This window comes from Etheostoma spectabile, unplaced genomic scaffold, assembly GCF_008692095.1.
Source record: "Etheostoma spectabile isolate EspeVRDwgs_2016 unplaced genomic scaffold, UIUC_Espe_1.0 scaffold273, whole genome shotgun sequence".
In the NCBI taxonomy this organism is placed as follows: domain Eukaryota; kingdom Metazoa; phylum Chordata; class Actinopteri; order Perciformes; family Percidae; genus Etheostoma; species Etheostoma spectabile.
The window spans coordinates 187,229-199,990 of record NW_022605577.1 but is presented as its reverse complement, the minus strand read 5'-3'; the positions used below and the strand labels follow the sequence as shown (position 1 = coordinate 199,990).

General features: G+C 41.8%; 1 protein-coding gene across 2 annotated transcripts in view; it reads right to left on the bottom strand.

Moving 5' to 3' along the window:
* psd2 (pleckstrin and Sec7 domain containing 2) overlaps nucleotides 1–12,762 on the bottom strand; it is a 52,454-nt gene that overhangs the window by 31,167 nt on the left and 8,525 nt on the right. Inside the window, exons 1-2 of one of the 2 annotated variants that reach the window (XM_032510896.1) lie at nucleotides 10,089–10,735; nucleotides 873–1,451 (exon numbers count right to left, since the gene is read on the bottom strand). In XM_032510896.1, coding sequence (XP_032366787.1) covers nucleotides 873–1,366 — 494 coding nt within the window. In that variant the 5' untranslated portion in view covers nucleotides 1,367–1,451; nucleotides 10,089–10,735. Of the gene's footprint in view, nucleotides 1–872; nucleotides 1,452–10,088; nucleotides 10,736–12,762 lie in introns of those variants that run through there. The other variant, XM_032510895.1, reaches the window with a different exon arrangement.

The following is a 12,762-nucleotide window of genomic DNA, read 5'->3' as shown; positions in this document are numbered from 1 at the left end:
CAATCCCAGCAGTCCCACGTGCCAGACTTAGTATCAGCATGTGACTCTGAGAGCCAATGACCAAGCGGGAGTGAGAACGGGTTGACGTTACACGTACGAGGAATTTTGCTTTGGATCGTATTGCTCACAATGCGCTTACTCATGCAAAACAAACAATATATATACACACTATAAACAGAAACAATATAGACAGTAGTGCAATGAAGAGTGCAAAGTATGCAAGAGTAAATCATAATTATAGTATGTTATTTAAATGATGCAGCATTATTAAAAGGGTGCTGGAATAAATAGTATTATATAACACTATGAACAGCTCTGAAATAGAGAACGAGAATGATGAATAAATAATAAGAGGAACCAGTAAACAGAGGTCAGCGACAGTGTTGCTGGGTTATTGTACAGGAGTTAAACCTGTAACTGGGAGTAAGAAGTCAGCTGTTCATCAGAGTGATGGCCTGTAGCACGTACAGCATAAGGCTGCGTTTCACTCAGATGTTGCTGAAGCTGGCGCTGTTTCAATGCTGTCGGCTCTCTGCAGTCCGCGGGGCTGCTCAGCTGCCCCCCCCCCCCCCCGTGACTTAACTTAACGTGACAATTGCAGCAAATACACCACAAACAAAATTGCAACTTAATCGCGTTTTTTTTTTTTTTTACAAAACATCAGGCATTTTGGGCCGCAACAATCTGAAAAAAAGTACGTGAAATCCTGAAAGGACTGATAATGATAAAACAGGAAAGGTTGAAAGTTTAATTGTATATCAAACTTTGACACCTAAAGGCCCAAAGATGTAGTCACAAGATTTCCCCAGCCCTACAGCAATCTAGAGTATATCTTGACAGAGCACAACAGTGAAGATGATAAGTGAACTAACCGTCCAGCTTGTTGAGAGTGAGTTGCCTCCTCATCTGTAGCCGGTTGCGTCCCTTCATTTTCCTTCCCCTCCTCGTCTTCTTTCATCCCCTCCACCTCATGTGTTCCCTCCTCCCCCGTTGAGCTTACCTCTACATTTATACATCCTTCCGCTCTCGTCCCTTCCCTCTCTCCTTCCGCCCCTTCATCTGTCTGTTGATCCTCATCACCAGTGCCGTTAACCCTCTCCTCTTTTAACTCACCCTCTTCTCCCTCATCCTTTACTTCCTCCCTCCTCTCTCCTTCCCTGTGTGTCTCTCTGTGTGCCTCCTCCTCTCCCTCTCTGATCTCTTCTTGTTGTTTCCTCTCCTCTATCTCGTCATTTGCCCCGGCACCCAGCCTGTCCTGCTCTGCCTGGCTGTGTGTCTCCGTGGGTGGGTCGCTGGTGGCTGTGTTTGGCTCCACTGGGCTCTCTGGTGGGGTGGGAGAGGGCAGAGCCTGCCCCTCCTGGGTCATGGTGCTCTTCACTGAAGGGGGGCGGCTGTCTACTCCAGCCAGATATAAGGACCAGAGCTTCAGATCAGCAACCAGGGAGGACCCTCTGCAGAGAAAAGAAACAGAGACGGGAAGAGAGGGAGGGAAAATCAGCATGAAATGAAGACAAAGTACAAGTGAAAATTAGGAGGAGAAGCAGTGTTACTACTATAATAATTATGGCAGATACTGATAGTCATTTGATTATTTCTAGTGTCAATTACAAGTGTCTCAGAGATCATGAGAGAACAGTTGTGTATATGTGTGTTGCAGTGTGTTGTAGTGTGTGTGTGTGTGTGTGTGTGTGTGTGTTAGAGACAGAGAGATAGCGAGTTATAAGAGTAGTTATCATAATTATATCATAAGTATCATGTTTACGTGTATTATTATATCAGTAGAATTTACTCCTTGTTGCTGTATTATATGTATGTTTGTTCTTCACTTTGGCAACACAGATGCATTTTTTTGTCATGCCAATAAAGCAATATGAAATTGGAATTGAGAGAGAGAGATGCACATTGCCAACCATATATGTGTGTATAATCAGATAATGCCAAACAGCTCTAAAAAGATGGCAGGAAAAGGTAGATAAGAGTAGAAAGCCGAGGAATTCAGACAGCCAGGCAGGCGGGCACAGAGAGAGATTTGTTTAATACAGCTCAACTGAATCCTGTCAGAATGATCCCGCCAGCTCATCCTCTCTCTGTCTCTCTGAGATTTCACGGCTGAATAACTAACTACCCTGTTTCCATCCCTGCTGAGAGTGACTGTGCTTTGTGTAACTGCATGATAGTATCCTGAGATTTAAAACATGTATTCTAACAGTCTACTGTTACTCTCACTTGCACTGTGGTCAGAGCAGCTGAGACCCCTGTATAGCAGGTCTCCTACTCTCCTTACACAGGCTCAAGGGTAAATGCTAATGAGCAGCTCTTAATTACTGCAGAGAGCTTGTAATGATGTTTAAGTTAAAGCAGGATTATATATTATTATTTTTATGGAAAATTTGATTTGATTTTAAGTGTAAAAAAATTAAATGAATCCTTTTTTATGTACAATCTGGTGAACTGTGTGAAGAATGTAATCAGTGCTGAAATGATGAGCTGATTAATCGACTGAAAAAAAAAAAAGATCACCTCAACAATTTATAAGAGTAATAGATGAATTAATTAAGTATTTGTCATTGAATCACACAATCTTCAAAGTCAAGAATGAGCTTTCAATTTTATCTTTTAAGTTCAACGTGGATGAAAAGTCCGTCCACTGCTCAGAACTGAGCAAACCTATCTGCTGAGGAGGAGTGTGTGGTGGGACTGAAAGCTCCAGAACAGCTATTAATGTCATAGTGAGATTATTTTTGCCAAATGCTGTTTCCAATTTCAAGAATGCACTTTCCGTCTCAATCAATTGGAATATGTTCTACTTGATTACAGATACATTTGCCATATTGTGCTCCACATCGCTACCATTAAGATATTCTTATTAACATAAATACACGGATATGCCAAACCAATGTAAATTAACTATATTTATATATCGCTATTGGACACGTACAACATGAACAAATAAAAAATGACCATGTCTACAGAACAGGATATGTTTTATTGGTTTATATTAAACTAAATATTGCAACATTTTCGTGATATCGAGTCGATACATCTTGCACCCTTAATTCACACACTGTGCCCGAGGCTGCCATAGAACGTCGGAGTGTAAGAGAAATTTGGGGTTCAGTGTCTTGCCCAAGGACACTTTGACATGGGACTGCAGGGATCTAACCACCAACCTTCTGATTGGTAGACGACCGTCACCCAAGCCACAGCCTCTCATCAATAAATAATAAACAATAATTTTGAGTGTTTAGGTCTATTGTTGCATATTTCCTTAGTCTGAACTGGTTTTTATGTGATGTAATGTCGGGATGCAATTTTACCATTGATCATGAAAGAAAGATTCCTCAATTGTGTATGTATTGTGTTATTATAACACTTCTTGATATGACACCAGTCAAGCTAAAGCGCATTTAGCAAAATTATTTAGCACATTTGTTGGAGCACAAACTAGCATTGGTGGAGTGGATGTTTGGATTGTGGTATTGTTGCAGGAAGCAGCCTGATACAGACAGTCCTTAGCCACTTTAGATCTCTGCTCTGCTGAATCATCCGTAGCAGGGGACTGACAGCACAGGAACACCTTTGATTGGCATTTAAAGCTGCTCTGGCATGCAGACGCAGGTAAGGACCTGTGGTTAGGCTGAAATGATCATACTGAACCCTGCCAACAAAACTCTGTGGATTCTCAGAGGAAATTTCTAGCATTTCTGCCTTATTTTGATGAAAACGTGTAGAAAAAAACAAGATCATGATAGAGGAAAGATGTGTTGCAGGCTGGGATGTGGGCCAAATTTGTTTCTATGATGTTGCAAGTGCTTTGGCTTAGCCCCTGAGCACGAGGACACCACAGGCCCACTAAATGTTTCATCACAGCTGCAAAAGCACGGGCAAATTATGCAGAAGCAAGAAAGTCGAGCAAATTGCTCCCTTATTTCAAGCATTTCTCCTAATTACAATAGACTTTGCCTTTTTTAGGACTAGATGTTGTCACCCAAATGCAATTCTAGAAGCAAATGTTATTGATGGAGCATGCAAAGCCATGATGAAGCCATGAATAAAACTGTCTTCTGCAACTCTGACAAGTATATGCAGGGTAAAAATACAGTATAGCAGCAACAACAACAAAAAAAACGAGTACATTGTGTTTCTGCTAGCGTCTTCTAATCCTTTTCACTCTGACTGCTTTTGAAACTGGGATGATCTCAAAGGACACTCTGACTGATCCCCCAACACTTTCTTTCTGCGTACGAAATCAGTGACCGGCCTACTCCTTCGTCCTCTTTTTATTGCACGAAGGAGCATGGCAATCTTTTGCATTATTATTTATTAGTCACCAGGCAGTTTGCCTCAGTGTATTTCATCTGGAGAAGCATCAATCACATGACACTTATGACACACTGAGAAAGGTATATCTCGACAACACAAAATAAAATCTGAAAGGTTTTCATGACTTAATGATTCATGGATCAGTATGTGCCTTCCATCTTTATTAGTATGAATTCAAATTATCCTTAACGCAGGGGAGCTCATATCCACACACATGAAATAGGCATAAGCAAAGAAGTACAATTTGCATAAATTCATGCGAATACACAAAGCACGTATAAACACACAGTCAAACACACACACAAACAAAACAGTGACACAGCTCCATAAATGGTAACAGTGAACAGTTATGAAACCAGACACAGAAAGAGGGAACTCTTGCTTTCTCCCTCTCTTGCTGTCTCCAGTGTCCTGTTTTTCTCCCACTCTTTCTCCATCTGTTCTACATTATGTTTTCTGCTATCTCACAGTCTACCTCTGCTCTATTTTCTCTGTCTCAGTCTCTCATTTTGCATTTAATTGAGGTAAATGGGTCTTAGAAAAAGAAGACAGTGGAAGGGAGCAGCACTATGAATACCGCAGCTAAGGAGGAAGTGAAGATGTGCTCAGATACTCTGCATAGATGGATGAAGAAAAAAACAGCCAATGATAGAGGAACGGTGTGTTTGGGCCATTGCTATTCCTAAAATGTCTTGCCGGAGGAGCTATAATCATGGATACAGTGGTGTATCTTCTGCGGAGGTTTTTGACCCAGGGCATGTAAAAAAAGAGGCGTGACAGAGTGTCCAGAAATGTCCATGTGGGACACTAAATTGGAAAAACTACTTCATTTAGGTGGGTGGAGGATGGCGGAGTTTAACCCTACACTCGGAAGAGTTGATTCACGCATCACTAATAGATAGTTGTAGATCTTTTCAGACAACCATTTGTAGTGCTTTACACAACACAATAAAGCCTATTTCTAGCTTACTGATGTGTGTGTGTGTGTATAACTAAATACATTTTTTTATGCCAAATTGTGAATTGAACTCAAAGTAAATAGAGAAGTTGTCATGAACACTGTTCTGCTCACCTGACAGAGATCATAAAATACCGATGATGTGCTGAATGTCACATTTAATTGATGTTGCTTTAAATGACGGCTACGAGCATGGACGTCTCGTTTTGTTAAATGTCCGCCTCGACTTCTCCACTCCAAACGCCTGTGGGCAAGTCTAAGACGCGAGGAGAGAAGGCAAGGAAAAGAATTGGGGACGCAATAACTAAGATTTGGGAGAAGCTGTGTGTGTGTATGTGTGTGTGTGTGTGTGTGTGTGTGTGTGTGTGTGTGTGTGTGTGTGTGTGTGTCAGTCAGCCTTTGTGTCTCTATGTATACAATGGCTATCAGGAGAGACTTATTGCATTCCACTTTTGTCAGCAGAATAATGGAGCTCTTAAACCTTATCAATTTCCTTTTAATTGCGGACCACCTGTCAATCATGTGAAGAACACGCAAACACACATCTGACCACATGGCCATGCAGACATGAGAGCTACCAATCCAGTGAGGATGATGTTGGATAAGCGGCAGAGTCGCCATTAAACAGCTCTTCTCTATCTCGTGTGCCTTTGATATATCTCTCCCTCTCTCTCTATATCTCTCTCTCTGCCCGTCTTTCTGTCTCACTCAGACATACGCACTCTTGAACACACACACATAGACACACACCATTGTGTAATTTATTGATCTCTTAGACAGAGCCGCAGTCCACTGGGACTCTCCGGCGATAAGCATGACTGGTCTGTATAGACACAAAGCTGCCAAAGAAACACTACTGATGATCAGACTGGAGACATCAAAAATAAGTAAACACTCTTCCAGAGTGAGCAGGTCTAACTGTGGTAGGAAGCCTACCCAGCTGCTGCAATGCCTCCTAAAGTTCACTATGATTCAACGTAAAACTGAAGAGAAAAAATAGTTCAACGCCATACTCAACAGTTTGATTGACATTCTATCTAAAAAACAATACATACAATAAAAATACATGCATTAGGGAAACGAAAACAGATATTTTGTATCTTTGCATTATGTGAACAGTAAACTGAAAATCTGTGTGACATCAGGGTAGTTTTTTTAAGCTTCTCCAGTGTCACAGAAGACATTATACAACATGCGTAGTGCTCTCCATTAGTCACATGACTTTTTATACATTATGTAATATGTATTTTCCTTCAAGCATTAAATGAAGAAGAATATAATAACTGGATAATTTTGTACCTTTACGCAGGGCACTTAACGCCTTTCCAATTCACGTGGAGCTGCACCATGACTAGAGGTTATTGGCAGTGACTGGATGTAACATGGCGCAGGAGAGGATTACCCAGGATTCCCTGAGAGTTTAACAACTGACAGAGCTTGACAATAGCGAGGAAAGTCATTTTGCAGGTTTTCTGACAAAATATAAGACTTGCAATATGAAGAGCTTAAATTACAGCCTTAACTATACATTATAGCAACTTGTGTTCTGCAATCTATTTATTAAAGGTTGTCCTATTAATATACAGACCTCCTGATACATTAAATTGGTAAGTTATAACTCAACGTTTCGCTGTTCTCCGCTGAGATGGACGGCATAGCACGTCATAAATTAGCCAGTGTAAATGGTAAACCATGGTAAATTTCTGCCTGCATGCATGTTTTTTGAGAATTTGTTTTCATCATTTCATTTTCTGAGGATTCTGTTATTACAGTATTTTAAGGGGGGGGGGGGGGAATGAATATTCGAATAACCAAAGTTGAAAATCGAAAAACCTATCCAACGAATGAAATTCTATGAATACTCAAATATTGGGGTCAAGCCCTACCATCCATCTTTTTATAGCTCTGTTTTGCTGATGAATAATCTTGGAAACACTACTCTGCCTGCAGACACTCGTGCTGGGCATCACTGCGCCACCTTTTACAGAGTTTAAGTGGTGGAACAGGGAGCCATTTGACCACTTACAACTTGTCTGACCTCATTACGTTTTTTTTTTGTTTTTTTTCAAACAAAAACCCCATTTGTGCAGTTCTTTTATTTCAGCTGAGTGCCACAGTGAGGGTTTCTTACTGAAAAGCCCCAGCACTGTAACCTGAGGTGTGAAGGACACAGTGCTGGTGCTTCACTGCAGTCATTGAAATAGAGTTAGTTATCTTATCTTCTAAAATGACGTAGAATAAGTAGCCCACGCTGACACAAAACCACTAGTAAGTGTTACATATGTTATGTATATTTTTTGCATTGACTTAGCTTTTAATTAGAAAATAAACAGTTGAGAAACACGGGAGAAATCAGAGCGAGACAACAACCAAATAGCTTTCAAAACGCAACCCACCAAAACAACCCTCTAAATACTTTTATAAAGCGCTAATTGGTAATCAAAATTAAATTATGAAGCTATCAGCTGAATACTGATGGATGCTAATCAGATCTGAATACTAAGGACTTCCCTCCCCCTCTCTTCATCCGTCTAACACTGCAGTCGCGTATATAAATGACCCACTGACCCTGTTCATAATATACTGGGTGCAGCATTGGCACACGCACCAACGCACCACGCAAGCACGCACGCACCGCACGCACCGCACGCACACACACACAAACACACACACACCCACACACACACACACACACACACACACCACCACCCACACACACACACACCACACCACACACACCCACACACACACACCACCCACACACCACACACCACACACCACACCACACACCCACACACACACACACACACACACACACACACACCCACACTCCAACAGTCCACCTTTCAAAAATGCTGTTGTGTTACAAGCACAGATGCAGACAGAGAGGAAGAAAAAGCATTTCCTGGCTGTTAGCCTGGGACAGGAAGGCAGGAAAACATGGAGTTGGAAGTTGTCCCGGGTGTTTTCCTAGCCGGCCTGCCTGCCTTCCTGCCTGCCTATCTACAAGTCACACCAATATGACCACAAGGCCTCCCAACTAGCCACACCAGCCTATTGGAGCGTAGCAGTCAACCGGCTCTTAAATCACCCCAATAAGTCACTTTGAAGCTGTCAAGGTCAACCATCTACCCGCATTTTGTCACTCTAAACGTTTCCATCTAAATGCATTATCGCAGTACTTGTGGTAAGGAATCTTGTTTTCCATTTCGTCATGAAAATTCACTCTGTGTCACACACACACACACACACACACACACACACACACACACACGCAATTTGCTAAACTGCATGTTCTCTTTTCTCATTTTGGAATGTCAGTCTTAATGTAATACATTGTGTTAATGTGTTTCACTACTTGCAAACCAAATAATATTTAAATATTGGTTTGAAAGGTTTTTTGCATAAATCTTGCATCCTAAAGAGTTTCGGTACTGTTGTTCCTGATCAGCCCTAGTGTCAACAGTGTAATTACAGGGAATAAACAAAGAGAAGGACAATAAAGAGAGGGAGTCTGGAGAAGAGGAAGAGACACCCGGTTTGGTCGGGGGCTGCTGCTGCCGCTGGTGCGTCTGCATGTCTGACACCTTGAGTTCAAGATGATTACACTGAAGAGAGCTGCACTTTTTGCCTGGGAGAGTCCACAGATGTATTGGGGAGATGAATTCCAATGGATCTAGACTAGACATGTAAATGTCTATAATTAAGATAATCGTGACTTTGCTTTGGGGATGGGAAATAAGATGCTCTCAAACACCTGTTTTAAAGAAGCCACCCACATCCTGGAGAGGCAAAGATAAGTCTAGCACAGAAGCTCTATTCTACACTGCCAAAAATCATTATATTGCTTTAATATTCTAGACAGAATTAGACTTGTCTTCTATAGATCTGATGGTTCTTTATGGGGTTTTTAACCTCATCTATTACATAAAAACTATATATAACATGCATTGGGCTTACAATTCCTTTTAAATGTGCACAGATTTATAGCATCCCATTTGAAATGTATAATGAGATTACAATGGGCCTGGTTCTTTTTCCAAAGTGTCTACCAATACACTTAAAAAGACATAAACAAACGGCAGATAGACAAGGCTTATTGTCTGTCTCTCTCCTCTGTCCCTTTCCCTGCGCTACTGCCTCTGTGTGTGTGTGTGTGTGTGTGTGTGTGTGTGTGTGCGTGTGTGTGTGTGTGTAAGAGAGAGGGAGAGAGAGAGAGAGAGAGAGAGAGAGAGAGAGAGAGAGAGAGTGAGAGAGCACAGCGCGAGACAGCCATGTTCTCCCAGCCTCCTCGAGCCAGTAACCATGACAACAGGATGGCTAGGAGACACGGTTCAAGCTCAATTGAGGCCGGTGTCTTTCTTTTCCTCCAAAATAGACCTTGGTCGCGTTTCAAGTTCGACTTGTCCTCCGTGAAGCGGAAAGGAAATGCTTTTCTTTTTCCCTTTTCGGGGGACAGAGAGAGAGAGAGAGAGAGAGAGAGAAACACACACCTCCATAAAATCCCACGGCCCGCACGGTGCACATATCTTTCAGCCTCTGTTAGCTCCACAAACACTGCTGTCCTAAAGCCTGAGTAGGCTTCAGTGTGTGCATTTTGGGCCAAAAAAAAACGCAAAACCTCAACGCAGCCTCCATGAGAAATGTTCGTCTCACTCATACACTAAAATACATGATATCTAAGCGTGGGCTATACGTTATGAGTGCCGGTCAAACATAGATATTTTAGCGCTAACACAGCCCTACTAGCTTAAACATGATAACACTTTAAACATTTCCTTAAGCGTAGCAGCGGTTCTTCACTCACCGGTCAAAAGCGTTCAGTCAGCGGCTGAAAAGGAGAGTTTTGCGGTGGTCCTCTCTCTCCCTGTCTCTCTACATCCACGCCGGGGAATAACACTGACAGACGGGCTCTTTTTTCTCTCTCCTCACGCTGAGCGTCATTCCCAGCTGCCCCCCCCTCTCACCGGTATGCGCGTGCGAACGTCGTACACGGCCGCTGCCGCCGAAGCTCGTGGTGCTGTCTCGCGCCTCCGCTCAGGCTGGTAGGGGGCTCTCGGGAGGTCCAAGCGGCGGAGAGCGATTAGCCTACTGAGCGGATTGGTGAATGGAGGGGTGAACGGAGGCGTCCTCCTCGTCTCCTCCTCTCTGCGGAGCCTCTGTGTGTTTGAATGTACGCTGAGAAATTGTAATTCCGCTCCTAGGACTTCTCGGGAGCACCATCACTCTCCCGTGGCTACGCGCGGTGTGAACGGGACGTGTCTCCGGGGCCTGTTGATATCAGACACTGGAGCCTGCAGTGAAGATTAGCACCGACCGTTTTGTTGACACAAGTCCTTCTCGACTCTGACCTGACCAAGAATGTATTAAAATACCATTACAATGGGTTAAGGTTTAACTTTAGTGGATCTGGATGCAGAGTAAAAAAGTGGTTCCCAGACTGAGGTCCATGGATCCCAGGATGTCCTCAGAAGAACATTTTTTTTCTTCAGCACTGAGAACACATGTTATTGGGGGGAAAGTTTGGGAATCGACCAGAAAAACAGATCATGCTGATGATTTACAGAAAAACGTCCTATCCAAGGTCCAAAGTCCTGCAGCTGTCATATCCAGGATGCAGCATTGGTCATGCTGTAGTTTGGTTTAGATAGGAATTTGATGTCTGCAAGGAAAAAAACACGACCCATGAAACAGTCAATAGCATGCTTTTATAGATTGTTAGATATGCTACTCAATAAAACAAATATATTTAAAAGATAATGATGCCCAAACAAACGAGTTGAATTTAAAGGAAGTCAATGCAACTGAGACTTTAGAGCTCAAATTTTGTCATTTAAAAAATTGATGGAGAACTCAGATTTACTTGGCATGATACAGTGTCCATAAAATAAGTTGTTACATTTTATGTTGTAATTCTGCTTTATTGTAACAGCAATATGGTCCTGACCTTTCACCTGCTGGTTATTGTTAGCCTGTGATGCTAGTCTTATAGGATTACTGTTTATTTTACTTGCATTACTGTTACCCAGTCTAGTTAGCCTGGATAGCATTAGCAATTTTCCAACAATATCACTATTTAGAAAACACAGTTTCCATCCATTCAGTATTTATACCAACAGCTCACTGTATGAGTTTTTTTTAACATTAATATGCGTCCCCCCAGCCTGCCTATGGTCCCCCAGTGGCTAGAAATGGTGATAGGTGTAAACCCAGCCCTGGGTATCCTGCTCTGCCTTTGAGAAAAGGAAAGCTCAGATGGGCCGATCTGGAATCTTGCCCCTCATGAGGTCATAAGGAGCAAGGTTACCTCCCTTTTTCCCTACCCCAAAAGCTACAGACTCAGAAATGGCCCATCCTAAGGAAAGCTCATAATGGGACTGGCTCTAATGGCTGGAATTTTGCACCAAGGATGAATTTCGGGAAAGAGACTTCAGATCCAGTATTAGGGGACCACTAAGGTCTACATAAAAGAGACTTCAAATCCAGTATTAGGGGACCACTAAGGTCTATATAAAAGACTTCAGATAGAGTATTAGGGGACCACTAAGTCATATAAAAAGACTTCAGATACAGTATTAGGGACCACTAAGGTCTATATAAAAAGAGACTTCAGATACAGTATTAGGGACCACTAGGTCTATATAAGAGCACTTAGATACAGTATTAGGGACCACTAAGTCTATATAAAGAGACTTCAGATACTGTATTAGGGCACCACTAAGGTCTATATAAAAGCATCTAAAGAGCACCATGTCATGGAACCTTTGATAAGATGTTTTATTATAAATTTAACTACCCAACAATATAAATGTCTATAAGTTCCAGTTTCTAAAATGTGAGGATTTTTCTGCATTGAGTACTTTAAGTACATTTTCCTGATGATACTTTTATACTTTTACTTAAGTACCATTTTCAATGCAGGACCTTTACTTGTAACAGAGTATATTTACAGTGTAGTAGTACTTTCACTCATGTAAAGGACCTGAATACTTCTTCCACTACTGGGTGGGACTATAATTACAGCAGATCCAAAAGAGAAATATCACTAATTAAACCACTTTAAAGAAGACAATCTTAAGTTATGTGGCCTGTAGAACAAAGATGGAAAAGAAGGGCTTTTACTTATTCTGACCATTCTGACAATTATTCGGGCCATATTCTGAAAACACTTTAAGATTTTATGAATGGGGTGTAAATTATTTTTCGAGTCTATATTTATGCACATACTTTGTCAAGCGGGGGGAATGGATTGGGAGTCTGAATTTCTCCCACCAAGTAGAAGGTAGACAGAAAGACAGTGTTAAACAAGGCATGGTTTGAAATATCTTTGACTGTACTGTCAAATAGTCTGTGATCACGCCGCCATGCTGTTCTGTTAGATGGCACAAGATCTAAAAGTCAAAATGGACAAGCAGTTCATGTTATCTGCCAACATCCAATTAAAAGGCAAGAATCTGTGTGTGTGTGTGTGTGTGTGTGTG